Genomic DNA, 23,614 nt, shown 5'->3' with positions numbered 1-23,614 from the left:
CTGGGACCTCCCCTGTTGACCAGGATCGCTGATAGATGATAGAGTGGCTTTGCAAGGACCTCTGCCAGTTCCCTAAGTACTCTTGGATGGATCCCATCAGGTCCCATAGATTTGTGAGTGTCCAGATGGCGTAGTAGGTCACTATTTCCTCCTGGATTAAGGGGGGTATGTTCTGCTCTTCATCCTTACCTTCCAGCTCAAGGGGTGGAGTACCCTGAGGATAACTGGACTCGTTATTAAAGACTGAGGCAAAGAAGGCATTAAGTACCTCGGCCTTTTCCTCATCTCTGGTGGCAACGTTCCCTTCTGTATCCATTAAGGGACAGATATTCTTCCTGGGATTCTTTTTACTGTTGACATATTTGTAAAAACACTTTATGTTGTCCCTTCCAATAGTGGCCAGATTTAGTTCTAGCTGAGCTTTTGCCTTTCTAATTTTCTCTCTGTATGCTCTAACAAGATCCCTGTACTCCTCCCAAGTTGCCTGCCCTTTCTTCCAGAGATGATAAACTCTTCTTTTTTTCTTGACTCCTAGCAAAAGCTCCCCATTCAGCCAGGCCAGTCATTTTCCTTGGCAGTTAAACTTGCGGCACATGGGAATAACCCGGTCCTGAGCCATTAAGATTTCCTTCTTAAAGAATGTCCATCCCTCCTGGACCCCTTTACCCTTCAGGACCATCTCCCAAGGGACTCTCTCAACTAGTGCCTTGAAGAGGCCAAAGTTTGCCCTCCAGAAGTCCATAGTGGTGGTTTTGCTGACCACCTTCCTTGCCTCACCAAGAATTGAAAATTCTATCATTTCATGGTCACTAAGCCCAAGACAGCCTCCGACCATCACACCTCCCACCAGTCCTTCCCTGCTTGTAAACAACAGATCTAGCAAGGCTCCTCCCCTGGTTGGCCCACCCACCAGCTGTGTCAGGAAGTTATCTTCCACACACTCCAGGAACCTCCTAGATTGTTTACTCACTGCTGTATTGTATTTCCAGCAGATGTCTGGAAAGTTTAAGTCCCCCATGAGGGCAAGGGCACACGATTCTGAGACTACTGCCAGCCGCTTGTAGAACGATTCATCTGTCTCTTCAACCTGGTCGGGTGGTCTATAACAGACTCCCAGCACAATATCTGCCTTATTGGCTTTCCCTCTCATCCTCACCCATAAGCACTCCACCTTGTCATCAGAATCGTGTAGCTCTGTACAGTCAAAACACTCCCTAACATAGAGAGCCACCCCACCACCTCTTCTACCTTGCCTATCCCTTCTGAAGAGCTTGTAGCCATCCAATCTAATCTTTCTGTTAGTAGAGTCCCCTGCCCAAAAGCACTGTAGGACCTCTGCTGTTGAAGATGCTCAAAACTCAACTGGACATGACAAGAGCAACATCATGTAATGTTACATTGGCTCTGCTCTGAGGAAGCAGTTGGACACCCTGACTGCTGGAAGTCCCTTGTAACCTAAACCATCCCCAATTTCTTTGCCTGTAGAACACGGGGCCATTTTGGAGTGCTACACATTGTGGAAAGAGAAATTTAATACCAAAGTCTTACTGAGAAGTTTATGAACCCAAAACATTTTTGTTTATCCAGATATGAGGGTGGGGGAAGTAAAAAGGTAGCAACACTTGTACAGGCCTGGGAGATCATTGCCTAGTTTATCTTTTGAAACTTACCCCCAGTACATCCAAGGAGTTACCATCAGTAAATGGCAGATGTCTGGTTTTAGAAAAGGGAGGCTGTATAATCAATACTGTAATGCAGGGCTAAGGATTCACATGACTCATTTTTCCCCTTTCTTCTAGGCCTAGCAAATGTCTATGATGAGAAAAGTCATGCTGCAGTAAAATATTTCTGAAACAGGTATGCAGCTCAGGCATTGTGTGTAAGAAACTATGCAACCTATCAGCAGTCCAGGGCCGGGGCAGGTACTGAAAAAAACATCTGAAGTAAAGCTCTTGATATTTCACTGTCAATTTTACCTGTCTCTCCATTTGCAAAGGTGGGTGGTGATGACAATGGAAAAGCTTTTGCGGTATTGTCCTCCAAGTGAGGTGGGCTTTGTGAGATGGCTAGTGCTTTCTGTATGATTTCAATGGCTTCTGTGTGATCCATCTGTCTCAAAGCAGCAATCAACTCTTGAACTGTACCACCAGAAACCTAAGAGAGAAGACACCAGATACTCACCATCATCCAGGCTGGCTAAAACAAAAGGGCTGCACTGTCTCACCATGCAGGAGGACAATGTTCTCTCTATGTTTGAGTGTCTTTGTAACTTGTTACAGCCACATTACCTCATAGTTATCTAGCAGAGTTTTCGATGGGGAAGGGCTCAGCCTGAAGGCATTATTAAGTATGCCAAGACCCAGTTTTTGTGCTAGAGTGGACCAGTTTTTCTTTGGATCGGGCAATTCCAATAGTTTGTAAAGCTGCATCTTGGAACTTTCATTCAGCTCTCTCAAATGTCCTGGGAACAGAGAAATATGTTAGTTTATTATTTATACAAATCATGCACCAGTTCGTTTCTAAGCAGAAACAAAGCCAAATTAAAGAGTATTTTAGTGTCCATCAATCCCAGTGTTTACTAATGTATTGCTGTAATATTGAAAATGTACTCCTGTGTGTCCTTGTGACCTACCCTTAACAGAATCATGCTCATTCTATGAATGAGTACGTGGGAGGGTACCTCTTCTGCCTCATTTCAGTTACAAGCTATTGCAGGGCAATGTCTTCTGCAAGTACACATTTAGTACTCAATCACTAGAGGGATATCATCAAGTCATCTTTATAGATGTTACCTTGTGTCAGTAAGTCCTCCGAAACCACTGCTGACTCGTAGGGTTTGCCGTTTAATATGTCATACACCTAAGAGAATGCATTAAAGTCAGTATTTATTTAGCAGAAACCTGGTTCGTGTCCATTATCTTGACAATTCTCAGTAGTATTGTGTAAAGCCCTAATGCCATCTGTAAATTTTTTATGTCCCAGGATCAGTATGACAAAAGATACTGTAGAAGACCTGTGCAAAGCTTGAGGGAGAAATCTTGAGAAGCTGATCTCCCTTGCCCTTTACCTATGTCATCTGGCAACTGTTTTCAAGATACAGAGGAAGTCTTTGCATTAAGTGAATGGTGGTAGCAGTGCCTAAAGGAGAAGTTATTGCCTGTCTGCAACTAGTAATTTAAAACAAAGCCTGGGATAGATTTTCACCTAAGGCTAGTACCACTCCCCAGCTCCATGTGATTAGGGATGCTGACTGCTTGTACCTTACACTCACACCAAGCCAACTGCACGTTATCAGCTACTAAAAGCATGGACCGTGCAGCCTCATCACTGTTTGGGCAGGACACAACAGAAGAGTGTATTTTCCCTCCACACAAAGTCTGCAATTCTGAAGAACATGCAGCAAAGAAACCCACTAGAGAGCATCTCTGAATATGGGCCTTCAAGCACAAGCTGCCCAACCAGCTAAACACTTTTCCACATTGAAGACTGTAGTGCAACTATTTCAAGAAGTGCCTGGCCATTCCTGTTCAGTAGAAGTACTCTGTTAAGTGGAGCTTTCTTCCAGTGCTATTTCACAGGGGGGAGTTGTGGCTGAATTAGTTTAATTTTTGATGGCAAATTAGTAGCTTGTCACCATTGAAATAACTGTGGATGCAGTGAAAGGAGCTGGCCAAGAGAGCTGAACTATCATTTATTATTAAAAAAGCCAGACCACATACCTCACAGCTAGCTGCCATATCCAGTGGTGTCGTTCCAGGCACAATCCCTTCATCGTCATCTTCATCATCTTTCACATCATCTAGATCAAACAATGGCTCAAAGTTCTCAACATGAGGATTTGCACCTGGAAAACAAGTGTGAAAAAAAATTCCTCAGAAAAGGCTTCAAGCTGCTTTTCAACAATATTTAAAATACGTATTCTAAGTTCTGAATGGCAAACTGCTAATTTAGCTACTCAAGCTGAACTACATTTTATATTAGGTCAGCAAACAACTTTATTGACTAAAGTTAAATGCTGTCACATCTCTGTATAATGCTACTCTCCTTTATAAAGAGGGAAAAAATGACGTGCAGAGTGTTAGAGCCCAGAGCACTAGCTATGATTGTATCAACTGCCTTCCAGTCCCATTCTTGGCTCACATGCTACACTCTGTGTATGCGATGAAGCGATAGTGTGGTGCTTCTTTTTATAGTGTCAAAGAAAGTGTGGGTATTATTAAAAAGACCAAGCACGCAGCCAGAGCAATGGGAAGCTTGGATTTCTGTTTCAAAGGAGAAAAATCAGGTCTAAATACAACTGAAAAAATGTTCCAATAAATATTCAAAACTAACTCTTCCCCACAGTGATATGAAATAGGAGACACTAACTAACAAGCTCATGTTTCAGTGACCTATTTTTTTTGTTTTTAAAGCAGTCCAACACTTATCCCAATTATGTAACGAGGTCTCTTCTCTGCTTCTTCAGCTATAAAAACTACAAAAGAAATACTCAAAAAACTTCCAAGAGTGTTCAAGAGATTTTTTTTTTCTTGACTAACATAATTTGCCTTTTTAGCCATTAGATGGTGCTAAAGAGTAGTACAGCACCTGGAAATAGGACTTCCCTGAGGAAAAACAAACCTTCATGCTTTTAATTTCTTCTGCTCATTAAATAAGTTCACTGGCACATTCTTTTCTGCTTGCAGCCTTCTAACCTGAATCGTCACTGTGAAAGAAAACTCTGCAGCAAATATCTATTTTCATACCTGCTGCTTTGAGAACTGCTGCCAATTTTGTAGAGCCCCTTCCAGCTGCTATGTGAAGAGGAGTTGTCCCATCATATGTAGTGCTGTCCACATCTGCATCACCCTAAGTTTTTATTGAACGACAAAAAGAAAAGTGCTACTTGTCTATACAATACAGCTGCAGAAACTCGTGTCTGCATAAACATCGCTACTGTGCAAATAAGCACCATTCCACGCCTGTTTGGGTAAAAACTCTAATCATTGTCTGAAAAGAAGGAATGAGAAAGCAACTACAACCATCTCCATGCAGGAACAGATGGTGGTTGTGTGCTCCAGTGTTACAGCAGGAGGCACAGCATATAAACCCAAATAGGTCAGGTAGATAAAAGCCACTTTGCGTCCCATGTAGTAGCTCTGCCATCCGATTACCTGCAGCATTTGGCGCCTAAACTGGTGTGCACAGAAATCTGCCTTTCTGCTGCTCTTCAGGATAGCAGGTAGGCTGGCGGCACATTCGTACACAGATACCGAGGAAAGCTACTGCAGCCAGCTCTGGGTGTGCAGAATTAAGCACACTAGGATCAAGGTTTTAAAAAGATGAGACAAATATTTATACACAACCATCTCTCCATGCACATCTGTATACACATTCCACTTCACACAGATGAAATGATTAACTTGTTCAAGAGTAGTTTCACTGGCTGCCGGGATTACTTGGTGCAAATTAAACACGGCATATGTGGTCAGGTCAGGGTCACATTTAATTCCTCAACTTGGGCAAAAGATGCGCCAACACTGCTAAACAAGTAATAATGAGTAACATTAGCAATAATTTTGCCTTTTTACTGATTTAAGTAAACAAGTCAATACACAGGAAAACACCCTTACTACTGTTCCTCTGAAGCACTTGAGGATTTCCAAGAGGTTTTAAATATGTAAGTGAAAAGACCTGAGAGAAAGAAATTCCGCCCTTACCTCAAGCAAAAGGCAGCCCACCAAAGGGATGTTCTCTTGTTCAACAGCTAAATGCAATGCAGTTCGTCCAGATTTCTGTTCCTGAGCATTGACGTTAACTCCAGCAGCAATCAGCTGTTTGAGGCAGGCCATGCTATTTGCTATCACCACCATGTGAATTGCACTGAGACCTACACAAAACAAAAGCCATCCATCACGTGTATTAATATTTGAAAAATACAGAAATGTCAGAGTAATGAGTTTTGAAGTGGCCACATCTATGAGAATTGTAAAATGAGTGAGAGTTACTGTAGTTATCTGAGCAGAAGTGACTTATTTTGCCTGCTTATACGCTAAAAGATAGTTAATAAAAATGTTCTTTGTGCATAAATTGGAACTAGTTGTGTTATTGATGGCAAGTCAAAGCCATGCATGGAAAAAAAAAAAAAATCAGCAGATTACAAGGTAGAACAGAAGGCAGGAACTGAAGAGCTCACCTAGAGCATCTCTTTGCCTCAAAGGAGAGGAGCCTTAAAAAGAAAATCTGCATCTTGGTACTAAACAAGTAGGTACCCTGCACTGGCCCCATCTGCTACTGAACATCTCTTCTAGAAACAATCTGGGGAATAATTGGTATATTTTAGTATCATCTTCCTGTAAGGTCACACTGCCCTATCACCTCAAGATTACCTGTACCAGCTCAAAAAGAGAATAATAAAGCCTTATCTTTAAAAAACAAACAAACAAACACACACCAACCCCGAGCTAACAAAACAAAACCCCCATCTCTCTGAGGAACTTAATACAGTTGTTTGAATCCCATAATGACATTTTTAGGTCAGACATTTTACAATCTGCTAGAGCACGAATACTAAATTCAAATTATCTGTGCCACTGAAAAATGGGAGAATTGCGTCTTTGTGGTTATTTTATAGGCTCTAATTCTGTATGGTCACAAGTACCAGATGTAAAACTCAACAGTGGTCCAGAAACTATTTTTGAGGGGATTTCATTCATTAGAGAGGAGGAGGAAACATTTTCTTCTGGGGGGATTTTTTTAAAAACCAGTGGTTGCATAAGGTATCTCAGGAGGAACACAGTGCTTGAAGTTTTGCGAGATTAAAGAGAATATACCGTAACAAAAATTCAAATCCATACTGTGTCACGTGGCCATTACCAATCCTTATGTTCTGTATAACCAGAAAACCTACATGTCTGTGTTCTGTCATCTGTGACTGCAGGCATGTAAAAGCCAAGGATAGCACATGCAAAATGGGGAAAGATGCTATTTCCAAGGTCTGTATCTACCTGTGTAGAAACACTGTGTTGGCAGGAATTGAGGTGTGCTTGTCCCATAGGCAAGTGTAAAATACAGCCATTATCTTTCCATACCTTCACCATTGGAAAGGTCGACCATTGGAGATATCCTCTTATGCTTGAGGAGCAAACGCAAAATCTTTTCATCTCCTTCAGTAGCAGCTAAATGCAAGACAGAATTACCATGGCGATCCAGAAGGCTAACATCTGCTCCAGCCTTCAGCAAGTCTTCCACCACCTCTGCCTGCTTTGTGATTACTGCCAGGTGCAAAGGGGTCTAGAAGTGACAGAAGCAAGCCATGAGAAGATAAGCAACAGCTACATCACTTCTACAGAAATCTCTTAAATCCATAAAAGCCCCTACTGTGAGAAGATGTTACCCCACTTCAAAGCTAACAGAAATTAAAAGCTTGTGTATGTGTACATTTTTTTCCTACTGCATACTACAAATAGGGTTTCTACTTACGGGAAATAAAACCTGCCTTGCTAGTGTCAGCAGCTGGACTTTGGGAGGAACAAAAGATGTTGCCTGCTCTGTAAGCCAGGGCACTGACCTGGCTATTTGAGCATTGCGGTGCAAGGGACTCGGGAAAGGAGATAATCCCCATGTCCCCCCCAGACACTGTAACCCTGCTTCCAGCTGCCCCCTAGCCAAATTCATGCCACAGAGAGAGCACACACACTTTCCAGGGCCTGCTCAAATCTGCCTCTGGCACCGAACTATGCTCTAATTTTGCTCCTGAATAGGAGGTTTACAGCCACGGGCTTAGGATCTCCTTATCCCTCAAAATGACTGCACAGAAGAGAAGAAAATCCTGCTGTTCTGTGCGTTTGTCAAAGTGCAGAACAACTGTGCATTTACACAGCACGTGTCTAGCTAGCTGATTCTATTTGCACGTTCTCCATTTTTGTGCAAAGACACCTGCAGCACCAAAAAGCTCTCAGGCCAAGAGGTTTCAAGTACTTCCAAAGGTTGATTGTATACTGCATTCTTGACAGTCTTGCCAGTGAACAGCATCATGTAGAACACACTCAGAAACATATGTATTTAAACAGTAAGCATTCCAGTAGGGTTTGGGAAATCACATTTCCAACACTAAAATAATCTAAAAATTGCACAAGATTCTATCTCCATATCATTATCCCTGTATTAACAGAGGACTGTAAAAAAAGACTAATTCCAGCTCTGTACAATAAGCTGGTGTTTGTCAATAGATTTGTCAACATATTTGCTATTAATTACTGAATTTGTAAGGTAGACATACAATTCAGCTTTCAGAATATCTGTACAGAAGGAAAATTCTAGCCCAAGCCTACATTCCCTCCCACCACTGGCTGAAGGTTTAAGTAGAAGGTAGGAATAGCTGTAGAGGTCCTGGCAGTTAGAGATCTATTTCTTGTGTGGAGCACAGCTTTGCTTCCTGTTTCTTTTACAGAGAGGGCACAGAATTCAATTCAGAATCTTCTGCTTGCTTTCACCAGCCTCCACATTTCAAACTTGCTTTATAGGAACTTAAAAATGAAATGTGAAAGAGAACAAAAAAGTCAAAATAAACCCTCTGGGACTATCTGTGTAGAATAAAAACCTGCCTTTACTGTTCACAGCAAAAGAAATGATACAAATGTCAGAGTGCTGCTGTGTAATGTCCAGCTTTGGGACAACTGAATGGTGTGCACAGTTGAAAAGAGATTCTTTTCCAGGCAGGTTTCCACAGCTCTTAAAAGCCTGTCTGAGTTACAATACAAAAAGCTCAGACTCTGTCGCAGATGAAGGTGAGGAGACAGAATTGTGCCTGGCAGTTAAGAATTCTTTTCCTGCTAGGTAAAAGACATGGGGATGGGCTTTTTTTTGTTTGTTTTGCTATAATGTGAATCTAGAAATGAAAGGGAAATCTTGGTGTACATGTGATGGGCACAAATATCATCTGGGCTACAGGAAGGGTATAGTTTGTTACAGCTTCTGCATGCCTCTAGATAACTGATGACACAGCAACTGACTCATGATCCCGAATTATCCCATGTTAGAAAGGTCAAAAGAGCCCAGAGTTGGCACACTGTAATCCATACTGCTGGTTCAATAACAGAGAAGCCAAATAATGAAGACATGAACTGACAAATTTCATACTTTTGGCCTGTTCTATGATTGACCCATGGAGACGTTTCTGTTGACACCAAGGGGAGTTATGAACTAAAACAGTGAAAACATGCTCTTGCTCCTCCACCACCTTACAATATGTCATTGTGCTTCTAAACTTGTTTGCATTACACTCTGATCTGGACTCATTCCAACGAATAGAAGAAAAATAAGACAGACAGTAAGTTGTGGAATTTCTTTTTTACTGGCTGAACAATCAACACTTATACCACCACAACTGCACACCTGATAAAGGTCGTTTCTCATGTTAATGATGTCATTATAATTCAGATCAGGCATCACTTCCAAGAGGTTTTTCACCAGCTCAGTGTGAAGGTGGATAATTGCTAAATGAAGGACACTGAAACAAACAAAAAACAGATGAACAAATTCACACTATTTTCAAATTTATTATAAAAATTTTGCTGTAGATCTGATTGAATTCTTACTGATCCAAACACTGGACTATTAGAGGTCATGATTTCAGCACTAAATAGCAGGACCTAAAATGAATCCCAACATTAAAAAAAGCTAGTCAGAAGGTAACTGTGTTTAACCCTTCAATCACAAAAGCAGACTCAGGATGGCTTTTGCTGGTCCTGAGTTTAACTTAACTCCTAGTCTAATAAATACAAACTTTGTAGCACAAAATAATTGTTTCAGAACTTGTTGAAATCCCCAGATTCTTTGCTGTTTTGTTTTTTTCATGTTTTGAATTATGCAGCACATGAACACCTTTTACTGTCAAAACCTTCCTTCAGAATTTCCACAGGCCTCTCTGCCACCAAAGCAGATTTTCCCTTGGGGGTTTCCCCAGATCTGTGGGGTTTTCTTTTCTTCGTTTTCAAACAGAAAAAATGACTAAGGAGTCAGGCCTGGTGACTAACAGCCACAGGATTTGCAGCAGTGCCCAGAGATGTCATGACAAAGAAAAAAACCTGGTTTGGGACATGACTGACTGCATAGCAAGACACTTCACCACTTCTACTGGGTTAATGCAATGGTGTTTCCTGTGCACTTCTCCAAAGTCAAGTCCTTCGCCATCAGCCAGAGTGGCTGTACTTGCGAAATGACACCAGGAAAAAAACAGGTTGTGAATCCCATCACCCCTCTCCAACAGAACTCGATTTGTCTTGTTCCCTTGAGACTTCATTTCAAAGTCATGCTTTTGGTTTTGAAACATATCTTGCCAAGCTCTCCCTTAACAGATGTTGGCCAACTCCTAGACTCATCTTTTTAGTATATTGCTGCTGACACACAATATCAACATAGGACATGTGGTATGTTTGTTATGCTGCTCCAGAAATACCTGAATATACTCAGATCTACACTTTCATGAAAAAAAAGTTCTTTGCCATTCAAGGCATAGAGTCATCTTGAAATTGAGACTGAGAGCACTCAAAACCAGAAGATATTTTAAAAAGGGAATAAAAAGGGAATGATTTCTAAACCAAACTCACGCTAAAAGGGCCTGTTTTATTATTTATTCTGGACACTGCCATAGGAAGTACCACAGCACGTTTCCTCCTTCAATTCTCCTGTGCTGTTCAAACAGTCCCACCACTACCGTAAAAGAGCTATTCCACTGTTCTCTGGTAGGTGCTTCTTACTATGCTCTATCATGCCAACATTTTCTTTCCAAATCTCACTTCAGAAACAAATTTGCTCTTCTACTGCCTTTAGTTCTTTTTCCTGTAGCAAGTATTTTAACTTTACCCTGCCACTACACATGGTGCTGTAAAGACATGCTGACTAGACCATGAAAGGGCAGTCAATTCCATTTCTTAAGCAGTCCTACATCAGAAAATGCATTTCAGCACTGCTATGGAGGCAGAGTGCCATAATACTGTCAGGCTTCTGGAAAGTGGTGGTACTGGTATAAACGCAGTAACAGCCAGTGTTACTGAATGCCCACCATAAATATACACTAATCACAGATTAACGTATTTTGTCTCAAAGCCATAAAACACAACACAGGGTCCCACAGAAGGTATTTTCATTCCCTACATACTACTTTGATGAAAGACAAGTAAAATTGTTGACAGCAATACTTCATTAAAGGCTTAAGCAAAAAATGTATAGTTTTTGACCTATAATTTTAATGATTAAAGTGAAAATTAGGGAAAGGGATTTATGAGTTTTGACCTTTTTTTTTTTTTTCCCTCCTCCTTTAAACAGCTTGTATGAGAGAGCTGGAAGACAGTCACCAAAACTTTGTTTTGTTAAAAAGCTGCTGAGTAATTTAGATGTATTACATGCTCACAGACTAAAATCCATCCCAGGAGAAAGATGACATGAGTTTGAACCTCACATACTTGCAGGTACTTCTTAATGCAGGAAGAAAACAACTATTTACCATCATTCTGAAAAGTATTTTGACTTTGTTGAAATGCCCTGCAAGTCCAAATCTGAGGGGCACCTTGTTGTATTTAAATGCAGGTCCTGCTTGGTCAATACTCCTCTACCCTGCTTTTTTTTTGTTGTTGTTAAACACAGAAGCTGTATTGTCCAAAGTGCTAGCAGATTTAGTTGCTAGCTCCTGCCTTGTTCATATTTCTGCTTTCTTAAAAGTAGACATCAGGTTGCCAATTGGAAAGCAAAGCAAGTAAAGTAGCTATCTTTGATTTTGCAGTCCTTTATCAGTAATCTGAGACCTATTTTCACTGAAAGTGGAGTGAAAGTAGTAGCCTCTCACTGAGTAATCAAACAGTGGGATGGCATGTCTCAGTTGCTTGTAATTTTCCATCTAGCTGGACACCTTAAGGCTTATATGGCTTCTACCGTACAAAATACTGAAATTTAAGGAAACACAAGTGATTGCACAGGGCCTGCCCAAAGCCTGTCAGCTAAAAAGTGAGCTTATTGAAAAGATTATCTTTGCATGTGTTCAGAGCCACTCCCACTGAATTTGCTTTTAAGTAACTACTAATCATTAGTTCCTCACTGTATTTCACCCTCTGAGTCCCACAGAATCTGCGTAAGTGTAGAGGAACAAAATGGATTTCTACTTCAGCTCATGTTACTGAAGGACTGTTACAGAAATATTAGCAGCGAAGTCTGCCACGAACATCTGTGCAATCTCTTGGAAGACAACAGTACAGTACAGACATAAGCAAGAGCAAACCACCGTCCTCTGGAAAGAACTTGGTGTCAGTGGGAGAAAAGCAGCATGGACCCTCCAGCTATTCTTTCTACGTCTCCTGGTGCATCTGTAATTTAAAGCTTCCTATGAAGACTTAAGGACTTGCATGGAATAAAAAGCAGGGCACTTTCCTTCAGCACAAAGCTGAGGATCCCCATCAACTGTGTACCATGATGCAAGCATAGCACTTCATGCTCAGTCGATTTTAAGACAAAAAAAAAAGCAAACAAACTCACAACAAAGCTCAACATACCCTCAATGACCAGATTACTTTCTGACAGGTACCGGATCAATGAACTTTGTGATTTGAGTGACTTTTCTGCAAATACAACAAAAATGTCTAAATTGCAGCTGTACCTCTCCCAAACAACACAAAGGAGAATGGTATTTATTTGATTAGAGCAGTGCTGCAATCCATGATCAGCACCCGCAGGGGACACAGCAAATTGACCACACCATCCTGCCATTAAAAACATGACTTTCAACCCAGTAAGTATAGACCAACTTACTTGTCTCCATTATCATCCTGGACAACAGTGAGATGGCGCTGAACAGCCAACAGCATCTTCACATCTCCAGTTACAGCATAATCAAAGAGAGCATTGCAGTGACGCTTGGCAAGCTGCATGGCCTTCTCCAGGAACAGACCACCTGCAACACAAAGTTTTGTCTTCATCAGTTCAGTTGTCTTCTTTGCAACACCACCTTCTTTTGACAGGCATTTGTGCTGCCAAAGAAATACAAAGTGCAGACCACCAAGCATTATTCACTGATTTACTGAGACAGGTTGCTTATTACTGCTGAGAGGTAAGGATAGAGGGAATGAGACCCTGAGAAGAAAAACTAGGTGCATGCTGAGCATTCAGGCAGCAAGAATTCTGAGAACAGTCAAACCCTGGAAGCTACCTTTAAATTGAGTGGCACCGAATTAATTGCATTGATGTGCACTTGCGTGTAATGGGACAAAAGGAGCAGGAACTTGGATTTGCTTAGATACGAGCAACATCTAAGGACTCTTGTCCATAGAGCACTTACAAGAACCTCCCATGCAGTTCTGAGTAGTTCAGACTTCAGAAAACTGAGACACAAGAAGCCTAAGGGACCTGTCAAATATTGCACAGAAACTCACAGAAAAGCTATGGAATAAATGCAGGGCTTTGTGCCCCCCCTCCAACTCAAACCATGCAGTCTCTCCTGCTTTACAGCAGCAGCACAGAGAGTCTGTTCACCTGTTTAAAACATTCCAATGTTTACAATGCTTAGTATTTGTAGTATCCTGATTTTAGACTTATAAAATATACAACTACTGAGATTTCAAAAAGCAGAATTTGTCATGGTAGAGAGGCAAAAGGGGAAAGGGGAGGAAAGAAACTCATCTGTGGAAAAAAGTCACTATAGCTGCTCTGTCAATACCTTTGTGGTTCTGTATCGGCAAGAAACCAGCGAAAATGAAATAGATGAACTTTCAAACCACAGTCGTCATTCTGGGAAGCAGTATCATCTAAAACCAGCTTGTATTTTGAACGGTTTCATGTTTCTATAAAACCTTGTAGGGTTAGAAATTACTAACAGCAAACAAGTAAAACAGACTTTGTCATTTAAAGCACACATAGGGAGAGAATACCCAGGATTTCCAGCTACACAAAACCAGGCATTTAGACTGGGTTAGAAGCATATCCCTGATGAACACGAATACATCATTTCTGCAAGCCACAGACTTACTCAGCTATCCATGAAGCTTATTATTCTAGCCAATACATCACTGTGGTTCCTATACTATATGCCCAGGCTGATATATTTGCTATTTACCTTTTAACACTAAATAATAGCATTAAATGGATGTTATGTTCAGGATATATATCCAGGGTAAAGGGTGTTAAGCAATTCAGTCTTTTCTCATAGACATTTCCAAAGTCCAAAAAACTGGATGCTAAACCTCCCTCGTTTCTCATATCAAGCACACAGGAAGATATCCTTCAAAATACTATGAGATAGCATCTTTTAGTCTGATACCCAAATGTTCAAACCTGCAGTAGCCACTTCATGGACCCTGTTCTTCTGCATCTATTCTTCATATAACCTGGAGCTTGAAACTGCCTCTTTTCATGCCATTATATAATAGATAAAGAAAAGAAACATTCAACTTCCTGCCTACAATGTTCAGTACTTGGAAACCAGGTCAACAGTTCAGGCCCCTCCTTGGCGACTGGTAAACGGACATTATTATTTCTTCACATCTCTGCAAAAGATTTTGCTCTCTGAATCGGCCATGGGATTTATCACAACCACAGCTGCAAACAGCAAGTTCTTCAGCTTTTCTCAGGAATGCCATCTGTTTCTCAGATCACAAGAAGCTACATCTTGGAGGTTTTTACAACTACAACCCACCTACTACGTGACTCTGGTTTCCCAAGCCAGTTTCTAGTGCTGTTAATAGCAAGTGTCACACAGGGCTGATACACACAAGATAACATGCCCTCTCCCTGACCAAGGAGGGAACAACAAAAGTCGATCTAGATCACATTGCACTTGGTAAAAGCCAAGAACAAAAAATTCCTTCCTGCTAAATTCCTACCACTACCATTCTTTCTAGTCCAACTGTTGGGTTTTTTTTAATTTTATGAGAAGCAGGATTACTCAAATCCTTTAAAAAAAGTGACCATCAACTCTTTCAAAAAACAATCCAGGAAAAGGAAGTCTTACTGTCTGGGAAAGGGTAATTTGTAGTCTTCATATATTTTACAACTCTACTGACTACGCTTGCCTTCCTCCCCTTTTGTTCACCAGTTTGATGTACAAGACTTTGCTACTCAACAGTGTTATTTTAATATGTATTTGTAAATGTTTCTGTTCCCATGTGACATTTTAAATTCAAACCTTTAACGCTAATTTGCACACAATTTAACAGCAGAATTGCAGGGAAGAACTACTGCAACAATCAGGACAACATCCATTTACTCATGCATTAAAGCCTCCCAAATATCAAAAGCCACGTCAACTGCTGAATTGTATTCCACGTACCTCCACTGCTTTCAGTGTTCCTCATACAGGTTTATCATAAAGCAGTGTTAAATGTGCCCAGCAGGCTAAGCTATCTCTTCTCCTTGCATGACAAGCAGAAGCTCAGTTGCCCACTGGCAGTACAAAGCTGGAAAATTATCTACAGAACTACGTATGGGGAGGGACCTTAGATTTGGGGGAATGGAATCCCCCCTTTTTCCTCCAGGAAGCATTATCATATTTTGAAACAGCAAGCAGACATTTATGGAGTTTCCAGGCCTTTAACAGCAGCTTTACCCATACTGCAGTTTGATCTACCCTAAATACATTTACTTGCTCACTTACCCTGCCACCTGCAATCTACTTCATCTACTTGAGTTTTACAGGAAGAAGCAGCATCCTCCTCCTCATTATCAGCAGAGGTTCTGCACTCAGTCCTCTCCACAGTTTCCACTTTCACATCATGTTTCACGTCCCATTTGTCGCTTTGCTTATCAGAGCTCTTCTCATCTTGTTCAGCTGTGCTATTTGACAGTCCTTCAAACAAAAATTAGTATCGTTAGTGTCCAGTACTGTTGCTTTTTTATGCAAGTGATAAAGATCAACTAGCCAAACCCAAACCCTAAAGAACACGATACAAAAATTTACTTTGACATAGGTGTTATCATTAAACACTCATGAACCATAATATTCCAGATGCCAACACACATGGACAGTCACAGCAATGTAACTTGCTCTAAAGTAATGTTATGTTTTTGACAGCCTCTGCTTTAAAGATAAACTTTTATATAAAACAACAGATATACCTCTCTCTCTATGGTACAAGAATGCAAGTCTGAAGTATTCCCAGGAAACCTAACAGAATTATTCAGATTTAATTCTGTTTTTCTGACAGCAAATTCATCCCTGAGACTTAGCAAATAACTACAGAGTATTCAACATGTAGATTTGAAATTACTTTCCTATTTTAGGAAGCCAAGAATGCCCTTATTATTAACTCAATCTTTTCCATTGACTTTTATGTTATTTCTCTGGGCTACTGTGGAGTACCACACTGTGGCAACCAAGTAAGATACCTTTTCTCTGGTCTAGGCCTTGGGTCACCTGTAATCAGCACGTTCAAGCAAGCTAAAGGGTTGTTGCTTGAAACATACACTGAATGTAGAAGCACACAGAGGGGTTTTGGTGACTGCTTCTCAGGAGTTAGCAGTAAAAAGGAACATGCACACAGCTCTTAAGGTGGACTTGGACAGAATTAAAGAGAAGTAGGGCAGTATAATCTACACAAACCCCTCTGCTGTGAGAGGTTCTAGAAAAGACTGCTTCTAGGGAAAAAAAAAAGCCTTCCCCAGCATGCTTAGCTAGACCTGCATGACACTTCAGCTGATACTACAGAAGAAAATAAACATGGTTAGGACGAGAGGAAATGGCCTCAAGTTGCGCCAGGGGAGGTTTAGATTGAATATTAGAAAAAATTTCTTTACTGAAAGGGTTGTCAGGCATTGGAGCAGGCTGCCCAGGGAAGTGGCGGAGTCACCATCCCTGGAGGTGTTCAAAAAACACGTAGATGTGGCACTTCAGAACATGGTTAAGTGGGCATGGTAGTGTTGGGTTGACGGTTGGACTTGATGATCTTAGAGGTCTTTTCCAAACTTAATGATTCTATGATTAATTCAACTGTTGCAAGAACGACATTTTTACTGTTACCATGCTTCATTCCAGCATTGGACTTTGTTGTGCCAGGGTGGAAATGCATCCCTCCAAAAGCAGAGTATCCATATGAAGGGTAACTGAACCCTAAAGAAAGAAAAAAGATTAAGAATTCATAGAATTACACCCTAAAGCAATGGAAATACCATCTAGAAGAACATTGAACAAAGAACTGAAATTTTGTTTCCTACAGCTTTTGAATGCTCTGCTGCAAGAACCAAAGCAATGCTCTTATGATCCTGCATCTCAGATATGCTCTGGCTTCAACAGATAGAGCACAGTAGAAAATTTACTAAATAGTATCTCAAATTTTTTAATAGTTCTTTGCACTAACAGGGTTAATTTGCCAAATTCCACTCCTGGTCCCAGAAATAATTAAGAACCTGTTTAATTTTAAGCACCCAAGATGGTACTTAGCTGAGCTGTCTCATGAATTTCAGTGCCTTTGAGGCCCCAGGAAGCAACAAAGCTAAGGTATGACGGATTCCTGATTCAGATTCCCTCAAACTAGAAAGGTGTTATCTGTAACTTAAAGCTTCAAGGAAGAGAAAAAAAGAAGTCACCAGGAGCCTTATATCCAAGCAGGAAGGCAAAGGAGCTGATGAAATATTTAGAAAACAAGGAGATGCTTGACTGAAATGAGTAACACTGGTACAAAGACAGGAGAGTCAGGTTTCATCTACTTAAAAGATGACAAAATCCTCATCACGTTTTAAAAATCAGAATAAACACCCGTCCTGCTTGAAGTAGAACCCCTTCCCCTCTTCACCCAAAACTGCTGCCTTACCAGAGCCAGCACCGCCACCTCCCCCTCCATACATGCCACCGCCTCCTGCGCCACTGCCTCCACCATAGCCATCAGAGAAGTTTGGCATGAGCTTCTGCCGTTTCCTTTGCACTTCTTCTTTATCTGGGTTAGAAGGAATAGGCAGGATAAGGAGTCTCTTACTGGTGGCCATGCACAGAACAGGATGTGCATAGAGAAAGCATTACTGAAGTTTACTAGTTTATAAAGGAAAATGCAGAGTGCTGTAGAAGAGTCAACTTTCTTCTACCTCCAAATAACAGAACAACTTTGTATGTAATGGAGCAGTGAGAATTCCTGTGAGAAACAAGCTAGCGCCAAGTCCCCAGCCAGACCATCAGCATCGCTCCAGCCTGCATGGTCTCTTCAGTTATGTCAGGTGCCTTGTGCTCAGACTGGGAGGGAAATGTGCAGAGATGTCTTAGGGGGCTCAGAGCTTCCTTCAAAAGTGTCTCATGTGCTTAGAGCCCTGGAAATCAGTGATCCCAAAATTCTTCTACGTCTAAAGCCAAGTCATAAACCAGCACAAGTGCCCCAAACCACAAACTTGTTCAAGAAAATTTGCCTTTGGGGAATATAAGCACAGGCTCTTCCACTAAGCAAATCTACTTCAGAAATGGACCCTTATCAAAGGGTCAGCAAATCACAAGGCACTTTAATTTCCAACAGTACAGAGTACCTGCGGTGCCCTTTGAACTTTTGTGTAAGGGTAAGGATGGCAAGAAATGATGAAAACAACATTTGCTTGACATGATTTACTTAAAATGTCAGAAGAGCCACCAGAATAAAGATAGCTTATTTGCAGGCAGGACATAATACTGTCAAACCATGCTGAGCCACAGTAGAAAAAAAGCCTAAATATTTTATAGTGTAAGTACAAAATAATACGTAGCCCCCCTGGAAAGCAAAACACAATTTAAAAGAAGTATCCCAGTGACTGAGGAAGTGAAAATGTCACGACAAGAGCTACAAAAATAGGGATACAAACACTACAGGGGTTAAAATCCAGTAGAACTGTTGAGGAAAGAACAAAATATCCTTGGTTCATTAAACAATCTAGTAGTTTTCAACAGCCATATGACAAAAAGAAATTTCATGCACAGGCACATCAGTCAGTGCATCAAATGAGATAGCTGAATACATGAAACAGTATACTGAAAAGTACAAGTGCATTATTTCCAGGCATACATGATCTGTAAGTATGTATGCATGCATACACCAGGCATACTCACACTGACGAGGAGAGAAAACTCTAGAGAGCAATCTAGTCAGAGAAACAAACAAAAAATCCACATACACGTCTAAGTTTGTATGAACACTTGCAACAAGGCAAAAAAACCAGTTCCTAAATGGTAATTTCATGATTAGGTTGTGCGGGGGATCTGAAAATGCACATAACAATGTTGAATTAATTTTACTCCATTAAGAGGCACTTAAGAGGTTTGCTTCAAATCTGGCAACTTTGCTCTGCAGTTGTACACTTAACTTTCCATAAAGCTTGTGCAAGAGATTCCTGAAATCATTACCGATACAAAATCCTCTAGCAACTATGGAAGTTTTTGTGAATGCATGCTTTCTGCTAGTTTATTATAATAGGCATAAAGTAGATTCACTTGGACATCAACCACCACCCCTCTCTCCTCAGCTGTCCTTAGTCCATTACCACAGATGCACACATATTTTAGAGATTTTGACAGGGTATTGATTTCAACACAGCTCTAAGTCAGGCACTGAAAACATCAGGTACTGAAAACTGCAAGATTAGAACTTAATAGTGTAACCTGCAGGTGGGTAAACTGTTAAGGGAAAAATTGTCTTAGTACAATGAAACACCAATTCTGACTTGGGCTTCAAGGCATTTCTGTATCATTAACATTATTGATATTTAAAACCATGATTGCTGCTGCCATTCATGTCAAACATTTCAAATGTAGACTTTAAAGGGCACAGATCAGCAAGTTAAGCTTCTTTTCACTAAAAACTTAGGAAGCAGGTCTGATGCCAACTATTCTACTTCTGCTAAGCAACTAATATTTTAACACGAAAGATTGAACCAGCACTTTCCCTGCTCTCACAAGAAGTGAAAGCAATTGGAAAATTCAGAAACATGAGTGAATTGTGAGGCATGATGGTAAAAGGAGAGAACTGCAAAATACATACTTTATCCACGAGATACCAACCAGTCTTTGGTTTAAGGTTTCATCTGTACTGACGGCAAAATGTCCTCAAGATACCATTTTGCAGAAACTCGGAGGAAGAGAGTGCCATCTACTGTATGGACAGGCATGCATGCATGCATACAGGAAACGCAAGGAGTAAGCCTCACTAGGAAAATACTCACAGATTTGCTGCCTACTAGTCCAACAAAAAACCTACAAGCTCATTACAGAGCTACCACTTTTCATATTAGCTCCGCACAAAACAAGGACACAAATATCCTATTTTCTAAAAATAACAATTGAAAAAAAAACCAACCCCTCATCCAACAAGTCCTATCTTATTAAAAACACCCCTAGGGACCTTGCAGTTTCTGTTTCCAATATCTAAAACAGGTTTAATGAATTACCTTTGATTTCCGGATAGTAGAGAAAAGGCTTTGGTTCGCTCGTTTCTAGATCAGATTTCCGACGCAGTTGTACAAATACAGATGCTGGCTTTGTAATATTGACATCTCTATACTTGGGTGTTTTGAACACAATAGCGAACTGTGAAGGAAACAATGATAACCACATCTATAAGGGAGCATAGGTTTTGACAACTTTGCTTTCATATTTCTGTTATTTTGTAGGAGTTGATTCAAGGCTTGGGAAGCAAAAATTCTTAGCAAAAGGCTGCTACAACAATAAACTTCCATTTCAGTTTTCAGTTGCACTTTTGAGTCCTAGAGCCTTTTGAGAAAGACAGAGTTGCCATGAAAAGTATCACCACACCACCTATGTTAGTACAGCATTGTTTGTCCCTTCATCATTTAGCATCCATTCTGTGGCTTTCTCAGTGTGTTCACAGGAGCTCCAAGAGCTTCTTATATATCCTGTCCCAATTTATACTGGTGCATGTTAAAGCAATGGGTCTATCTCCCAATTTCCTTGCACTGTATTCCAAACCTGCCTAGTTACCTAATGTACGTCTTTAAAGAACAGTTAAGATTGTATTATTATTAGGAGGTAACCAACAAAAGAAGTGGTTAGTACGGAATACAGATGCTTTCACCTAATTTACTACCTATAATATAATCCTAGTTTACAGAGATGAGAAAATCATTAACAAATAACAAATGCTCTGTTACTTACCTGTCTATGTACATCTGTAGGAGAAAAGTCTCCAAAGCCTTCCCACATACCACCATTCTCATCCTCTTCATAAAAACGTATTTGAATATCATCTGCAAAGAGTGAAAGAAACTCTCTTTGGGATGTTTGTGCATTTGTTTAACCTTTGGGAAGTTTGTGCATTTGTTTAACCTTTGGGAACTTTATTTCAGATAAAAATCAACATGGTTACTTTCTGGCTGGATGATAACATTACGACTAATACATGCGTTATCTTTATCTATTTTATGAAAACATCATAGATAACCCATTTTTGACATCAATTGTAGATCAGCCTAATTCTAATGACTTCACTGAAGTTGCTCTCTATTTACTGAGCAGCAAAAGGAGAACTAGGTTCACTACCTCTTCCTATTCTAGGGCTATAAAACATTCCAGAGGAGCTTTATTTGGAACAAGCATGTAGGGAGGGGAGAACTTGAAGCATGAAACATAGAAACCGCCCTCTCTACTCCAACAGTTTCAGTTCAAAAAACTGTAGCAAAACCTGAAGTGCCACAGTTCAAGTTCCGCTTGCTGCTGGCAGAGTGCCACTTCGGAGCTGTGGCTGAGAAAGATGGCAAGGGTGTGAGTGAGCAGCATGTCAGCAGTCATCCCTCACCCCCCAAACACAGCACGGGCCAGAAACATGTGATTTGGCTTCTGCTCCTTCAAACAAATTTTATTTCATTCCCTTTGTATTTATTTATTTATATTTTTAGGAGAAGCTGGGAAATATCACACTAGCATATTTCTTTCCCCAGCACTCCTGGTGAGAAAAACAGAAAAAGCCTATTCTATCTTAGGGTGACCGACGCAGGACAGGCTTTTGAGACTGCTTCCTCCGATCCACCACCTGCTAGTCTCAAGACTGTGAACCACCACTTCCAGTCCTGCTGTCCTGCATGCTCAAGTTCCTTCAGGCAGGAGGTTTCTGAGAGCAATGAGGTCAGGGGAAACCCCGATCCAGCTGAGGGGAAACCCCACCTCAGGGCTTCCACTGAGTCAGACATTTATTTATTTATTTTGTGCACACGAGTTACATTTCATCTCAGTCCTTCTAATAGCAGAGCGTATATACACTACTGAAAGAAAAGAGCTTTTTCAAAGTTCCTAAAAGCCCCCCAAGCCCTCTCTCTTTCCAAAGTGGTAGAAGAACATTTGCAAGAAAGAGAGGTGGAAAAGGACAGCCTACATTAATAAAAACCGTCAGCGTGATTTTAACATGCAGGGACTGATTCCAAACAGGTGAGAACTGGACACCTGCTCCACTGTGCAATCTACACCAGGGAGTCCCAGGTATTACCTATAGCTGAAAAATGCAAAGAATTTCTCTCACTACCATTTTTTTCTTTTTACTTCAGCCCAAATACTACAACCAATCACATTAACCATTATCTTCCTATCCAAAACCATAGCATCCAAATCCACACTGCCCAATCCTCACACATTCATAGCCATGAGCAGAAATTACCAAAATGAGTCTGTGAGAAGTACCTGTTTACACCAAGTGATCTCTACCATTAGCATATACATAAAAATGAAGTTACTAGCAGCAGTGCTGAACACATTCAGTTCCCATCAGTGGTTAATAAAGAATGCTCATACTTACTCTTTACAATCAGGAACTTAAAAATAAATCAGAAACTTTAGAATAATTCAGAGCAGATGTTAGTTAATGCAGTCAAACATCACCCAGGACCCCCCACCCACAAAAAAAACCCAGAACATGGGCAAGGGCAGAAATTGGAGAACAACAAAGATGATCACATGGTCTCTGTGCAGGCAACACAAGCTGAATTTGCTTTGCAACAGACTACTTTATTTATTTTCTGGACTGCTGGCCTGACTTCCAGAAAGGCTAAGTGCTTACAAGTCCTGCTGTTATCAGAGTGGGAGAATACTGAGGCACCACAGCAGGCTTCATGTGTACTCCAGATGAACACCCTGGTGTGCCTTACAATACTCAGGACTCTTACCTTTCTGAACCTTGTCACAGAGAAGGTAAATCTCTTCCCCTCCTGTTACACACCCTGCCGTTCTGTCCATTCTTACGATTTTTAAGTTGGAGGCATTGGGAGCTTCTATTGAAAGGAAAGATTAAAAAAAATGCTTGCCTTCATAACAGTTTTAGATTTCAAAAATAAACCAAGCACAATACACAGAAATGCAATAGAAAGACAAGCCTCCAATACAACCTACCTAAATTTGTCTGTTTTTTTAAACATTAATAAATCCACAGTTTTTCAGCTGAAAGGCATAATCTTGTATCCTCTAAGCTTTGACTGAACTGTGAACTATAAAATAAGGCCCTGGCCATTCCAACACAAATACTGCACTAGTAAAGTAGCACAGCAGTGAATTGCATCCAGCACTCTGCACTAATACTAACTTTATGACAAGAGCGCATTACAAGAGAACATTATTTCTTCTTCCGTGCTTTCTTGACAGCAGGACGCTTTTGAGAGCTGTTCCCTGGATCTCACTATTTCAATGCAATATGCAATGCTTTGCTTTACA

General features: G+C 40.7%; 1 protein-coding gene across 3 annotated transcripts in view; it reads right to left on the bottom strand.

Annotated features, from left to right (window-relative positions):
* The window catches only part of NFKB1 (nuclear factor of kappa light polypeptide gene enhancer in B-cells 1), a 67,427-nt gene that overhangs the window by 8,267 nt on the left and 35,546 nt on the right, over positions 1–23,614 (bottom strand). For all 3 annotated transcript variants that reach the window (XR_775545.1, XR_775544.1, XM_010586199.1), the window contains exons 9-23: positions 23,074–23,178; positions 21,077–21,168; positions 20,353–20,491; positions 17,769–17,891; positions 16,979–17,068; positions 15,617–15,808; positions 12,781–12,922; positions 9,376–9,490; positions 7,071–7,272; positions 5,700–5,869; positions 4,746–4,848; positions 3,720–3,844; positions 2,793–2,859; positions 2,289–2,461; positions 1,977–2,154 (exon numbers count right to left, since the gene is read on the bottom strand). Coding sequence is in view for 1 of the 3 variants with exons in the window: in XM_010586199.1 (XP_010584501.1) it covers positions 1,977–2,154; positions 2,289–2,461; positions 2,793–2,859; positions 3,720–3,844; positions 4,746–4,848; positions 5,700–5,869; positions 7,071–7,272; positions 9,376–9,490; positions 12,781–12,922; positions 15,617–15,808; positions 16,979–17,068; positions 17,769–17,891; positions 20,353–20,491; positions 21,077–21,168; positions 23,074–23,178 (2,016 nt within the window). In the remaining 2 variants the exon portion in view is untranslated. The remainder of the gene's footprint in view (positions 1–1,976; positions 2,155–2,288; positions 2,462–2,792; positions 2,860–3,719; positions 3,845–4,745; positions 4,849–5,699; positions 5,870–7,070; positions 7,273–9,375; positions 9,491–12,780; positions 12,923–15,616; positions 15,809–16,978; positions 17,069–17,768; positions 17,892–20,352; positions 20,492–21,076; positions 21,169–23,073; positions 23,179–23,614) is intronic.

Source organism: Haliaeetus leucocephalus, unplaced genomic scaffold (genome assembly GCF_000737465.1).
Source record: "Haliaeetus leucocephalus isolate CR32 unplaced genomic scaffold, Haliaeetus_leucocephalus-4.0 Scaffold140, whole genome shotgun sequence".
Classification (NCBI taxonomy): domain Eukaryota; kingdom Metazoa; phylum Chordata; class Aves; order Accipitriformes; family Accipitridae; genus Haliaeetus; species Haliaeetus leucocephalus.
Note: the sequence above shows the minus strand (reverse complement) of the source record. Positions and strands in the feature narration are given on the sequence as shown.